Consider the following 5431-nt stretch of genomic DNA (forward strand, 5'->3'; position numbering starts at 1 on the left):
TTTCTATCCCATGCACTATCGGTTTTTCTGAAATTATTTAATCAATTTTCATTTAAAATAACATTTATGTCATGTATAAAAGCAATAAAAAAATTTTATTAACCGATTTAATTTTAAATAATAGTTTCAACCTTTTTTTCTCATAGAAAGCATATATATTTGATTTGTAAAGTATAATAAAGTAGGAATAAAATAAAATACAAATAGGAGTAGAACACTTATTTCATGGTTTTATTTATGAAATAGACATAAAAATATTTTAAAGATATTTTGGTGCTTTCGCAAAGAAAAATTAGACTCTCACATAATTAAAGATTTAAAATTTATATTTTAAGAAAATCGCTTAATATTCATTAATAAAAAATATTGTTTATTTATTATTTAAAGGGATCTTAGGGACTTAATTTTGATAATTTTAAATTTGTATAAAAGAAAACTTGAACATTTGTCGAGCAAAAAAGCCCTAAAGATTTGGATTTTTGGACCAAAGAAATAGAAATTTGGGGTCACCAGAGGCCCAATAACTATTCACAAATGGGTTTCTTTCTCTATAAAATCTGGATTGAAGTTTAGGCCCAGCAGAGCCGTATACTTGCATTGAGGATCTTTCGTAATTTGCCCCTTACCCAGAAAGCTGCGGCTCGGCGTCACACTGAGAAATGGGAGAATGAATTGTTGGAATGTTCATTAAAGCACTTGGATCTATGCGGTAACACAAGGCATGCCATTTTGTCGATGAAACAAAAGTGCTGGAGAGCTAAGCATTGAGAGCAATATCAGTGCTTACATTTCCTCTAGGGAATTGCAATTTCTCTTGCGTCATTGAAGAAAATGGATACATATTCAGGGATCATTACTTCCATCTTTCACACTCTCCTGTCATTCCTGTGCCCGTTATTGTTGAAGCCAAAGCCTTCAAAGTTACGGCGGAAGGGTTTGACAGCATTTGAAGAGCAGCAGACTATGAACGAGTTAGAGAGAGTGGGTGTTTCAGTTGGCAACTTATTACTGCTGAGTTCAAGAGTTGCCTTCGAGGAAGAGAAAATTCAATCTGCAAAGGTAAGATTGGAATCTTTGGATACTATCTTTGAAAGTTTTAAAGATGGATCGGAGTGCAAGTACTAAGAGCTTGATCCAGACTACAGTTTCTCTGTTAAATATACCAGACAGCTGACCATAAATGGTTCTAAAACAGGAAAGCTTCACACCATAAAACAACCATTGTCCAAACAGCCATGCACAACCCGCATCAGTAAAGCCATTCAAAGCGTGAAAAACTCGTGGTTGGACACAATACGCGGCAGCCATATGAAAGAATAAAGCAACACCTACACTTGGAGAGCCATGCCCAGAAAACCAGGTTAGCGAGAGCAAACAACATAACAAACAATAGAACAAAACAACCACCAACATGGACACAGTAGGCAGCGGCCGTTTGAAAGAATACCGCAACACCTGCAACTGGAGACTAGACCTAACATCATAGTAAAAAACATGGTCAATACTGAAGAAGGCAGCAAGGGCACCACATAGAAAACCATCACATGGAAGAGACAAATATCACCGGAGTACGCAACAAACAGCCAATAAACCAGGGAACGGCTGCTACCACCACGCCGAGCGCATACTTTACTTCTTTCAAATCCTTGTTATGTATGAGCTTTAATTTCTTGTTTTTTGCTTTTCAGGCTTTATGTGGTTAATATTAGAACCAGGGTCTTGCCACCACTTAACAATGTTAATCTCAGAACATCTTTACTGGCTCTTCAACGTTCCAACACGATTGTCAGCATATCTTATATCAGTGGTTTTAGCATCAGAAAAGGAGGAAATTCAAAGAGTTGAAGAGGTCTTTTTATTTCCTGTAAACATAAACCTGAGTTTCAGTTCCTTTAAATTATCGTTTGCATCCTGAATTTGTTATATAATCAATACACATTTCCATAAACCATGAATTAACTTGCTTAGCCATTAACAACATTTTTACAATGGAGATTTAGGAATGCAAAAGGAAAGATCTGATTCTACATTGCGTCAAAGATAAATCCAGCATGGAAAATCATAGACTGAGTAATCACCAGTTAATTAATGAAAAATAAGCACAAACAACGAAAACATTGAAAATGAACAAATAAATGATCCAAAACTCTATTTGAAACTAAATTTTACTTAGAGTTGATTAGCCTCAAATGAAGAAACTACATCAAATCACCCCTAAAAAACAATAGAAACTAAACTTGGTGAAGAAGAAAAAAAAATGGTTAATTCCTTGCAACTCGGTTGAGGACAGCAAATTGGAATCTTGAATTGCATGTGTCCCAGTAAAGGCCAATTTCATCCCCCAGCTTCAGTTCCCTCCTCCTTACGAAGTCCTTGACCCAATTCTTGATAAGCACGTTGGCCCTCTTGTTCCACCGTTTGAAAACCAGCTCATGTTCAGTCTGTGTATCACCATCCCACACAGACACTGACAACCCTTCCTTAATTTTTGCAAGCTGATCAGCATTCCAGAATGGGAAAACATGAGATTCTATGCCCTCTGCTGCCAGCATGAGCCTAGACATGTTGCCAAGATCGCTTCCAGTAAGCGTCTTTCTAATGCAGTAAGGATCAAGGCCCTGCCTCAATTCAGTCAACTCTAACATTTTGGCTTCTTCTCTGTCAACTTTAATTAGTTCCAAAGAAAGACCTCCAATCTCCGGTTCCTGGCAGGTGTTCACATCATGTTGACTCTCCCTGCAGTTTTCTTTTCTTTGAGGTTCATAGCTAGTACTCTCTCCAGCGACCGCATATTTTTCTTCTTGCCTGGTTAGAGGGAACAAAACCAAAGTAACAATGGGCTCTGAATCCATTGTTGAAGTTGGCAAGCACCAAGGAAACAAACGATCCTCTTTTTCAGGTGGCGGAAAAGAAAAAGGAAAAACGAAGCTCTCAAACGCTCAATGAAAATCTCCTGAAAAGAATAAGCTAGAACCAGAGAGAAAGGGTTATACTTAATATATAAAGAAGGCCATGCAAATACTTTTCCTGTCAGGATAGTATTTCAAGGGAACCTTGTTTAGTAAGCAACTAGTGTTTATGTTCAGAATGATTTAGGAAATCATTTATAATCTTTTGAATTTTGTCGCCATTGTTTTTCCTTTTCTTAGCTATTTCTATCCCATGCGCTATCAATTTAATTTTCTGAAATTATTTAAACAATTTTCATATTAAAAATAATTCATGTATAATAGCAATAAAAATATATATTAGCCGATTTAATTTAAAATAATATTTGCAACTTTGTTTGTTTATTATTGAAAGAGTATATATTTGGTTTAAAACATAATAAAGCAGGATCAAAGTAAAAATATGAATAGGAGTAGAATATGTGTTTTATGGTTTCATTTATGAAATATATGTCAAAACATTATTAGAATGATTGGTGGTTTGATAAAAACATTAGACTCGCTTATAACTAAAGGATTAATATTTACTATTTAAAGAAAACCCCTTAATATATATTAATAAAAAAATCCAAATTTATGTAAAAATATAATTATTTTTTATTTATTTTTGATAATTTTAAATTTTTATAAAGAACTCTCAAACATTTGTTGTACAAAGAACTCTTTTTGGATCCAAAGAGACGGAAAATTTGGGTCGCTACAGGCCCAGTGATTATTCACAAATGGGTTTCTTTCTTTGTGAAATCTGGATCGAAGATTGGGCCTAGAGGATCTTCTTAACTTGCATCTCACCCAGCAAGCTTCGGCTCAGCATCAAAATGAAAAATGGGTCAATTAATTGTTGTTAGATTGTTCATTAAAGCAGTTTGATCTACTGAGGTCCGGCAGTGCGTGAAGCATGATGGCTTGATCAGGAAAATGGAAGGGATGATTGAAAGAAACATGGCAGACTTGGTGAGTTAACTTGGCATGCTGTCAGCCATGACTGTGCATGTGGTATGTTGGCCCACATGCCATGAGGTGTCTTGTGTGGGAGATGAAAATCAGTGATGCCTGTGGTTGTGGTTGATTAACGGATGGCGGCTGTTATATGGGAGCTATAGCAAGGTTTTATAAGGACAATTTTTCAAGTTGCAGACTGGCTGTTCGCTGCTGATATGAGACTGGCTGTTCTGGATTGGGTCTTGGCTGCTCCCCGATTCTGCAGGCTAATATAGTGTTGAACTAAATGCGAAGCGGAGGCGTCTTGAGATTTGTTATCAGATGTGTCTGCGGCGTCTAGGTTAATAGTGGTTTTGTTTGAGTGTACAGCTACTGTGGTAGAGCTGGTAATCTACTGCTTGAATTTTGAGTACAGAGGTGATGGTGCTGATATGTTGTGGTATAGGTGCTGTGGTGATTTGGAAGGCTATGCTCACTGTTTTTTATGGGCACAGTCCTCAAAATCATGAGTCAGTGTTGTTGATTGTATGATTCATAGAGATGAATTTTCCATTCCCTCGCATTTAATGACAATTCAACCTTTCAAAAAAAAGCACTTGGATATATATATGCGGTAACACAATTGCTGCTAAGCATTGACAGCAATATCAGTGCTTACATCTCCTCTAGGAAGACCATGAACAAGGGAATTGCAAATTCTCTTGCATCATTGAAGCAAACGGATAACATATTCAGGGACTTAATTTCCCCAGTTAGAACAAAACCATCATCTCCTTGCAGTGGCTGGATTGCTTAGTGAAGCAAGCTTGATCACTACTTCCATCTTTTACACAATCCTGCTATTTCTGTCACCGTCATTGTTGAAGCCAACCTTCAAAGTGGTCATTGATTTCAAAGTTAGTGCGGAAGGGATTGACAGCATTTGAAGATAACAGCAGAACATAAAGGAGTTTTTTACTTTTTGTCTCAGCCAAAAGTGGAATTTCATTAAAGAAACTGTAAAATTACAGTGGTGGATTAGCCGTATGGCAACCCATGACGGCAAACCGAGAACGTCTGGAGAAAGCTAGGCTACAACCTGGACAAGAAACAGGCTGAGCCACACATGAAATATACAATAAACCACAAGCCCCTCATGACGGTTCGGGCGACACAAGAGAAAACAGTGATACCAGAAATTAAAAGACAAACGCAGTTACAGTAATAAACTGCGCCTAAAGAAGAGAGAGCATGGAGATACAGCATGATGAACCACATATCAAAAGGCAGCATGAAATACCATAGACTTAATGATCACCGGATAATGCAAAATAAGCACAAAAACAACCAAAGCATTGAAATTGAACAAATAAATTATCCAAAATTCTATTTGAAATTAACTAAACTTTTCTTATTGTTGATTAACGTGAAATGAAAAAACTACATCAGATTACCCAAAGAAATAAACTAGAAACTAAACTTGATAAAGAAGAAATTAAAAAAAAAAATTAGTTCCTTGCAACTCGGTTGAGGACAGCAAATTGGAATCTTGAATTGCATGT

The 5431-nt window shown here is 36.5% G+C and overlaps 1 protein-coding gene across 1 annotated transcript; it reads right to left on the reverse strand.

The window, feature by feature from the left end:
- Nucleotides 1–2261: 2261 nt before the first annotated feature.
- On the reverse strand, nucleotides 2262–2852 carry LOC110409970 (B3 domain-containing protein At2g33720-like). The gene has a single exon (XM_021419507.1). It carries the CDS (start codon nucleotides 2850–2852, stop codon nucleotides 2262–2264), a length of 591 nt encoding a protein of 196 aa, XP_021275182.1.
- Between the last annotated feature and the right edge of the window lie 2579 nt (nucleotides 2853–5431).

Source organism: Theobroma umbraticum, unplaced genomic scaffold (genome assembly GCF_002168275.2).
Source record: "Theobroma umbraticum cultivar Fairchild unplaced genomic scaffold, ASM216827v3 scaffold_44.0, whole genome shotgun sequence".
In the NCBI taxonomy this organism is placed as follows: Eukaryota; Viridiplantae; Streptophyta; class Magnoliopsida; order Malvales; family Malvaceae; genus Theobroma; species Theobroma umbraticum.

Excerpts from the sequence above, each read along its gene's own strand:
- LOC110409970 (XM_021419507.1), bottom strand. The coding sequence starts at position 2,852 with ATGGATTCAGAGCCCATTGTTACTTTGGTTTTGTTCCCTCTAACCAGG.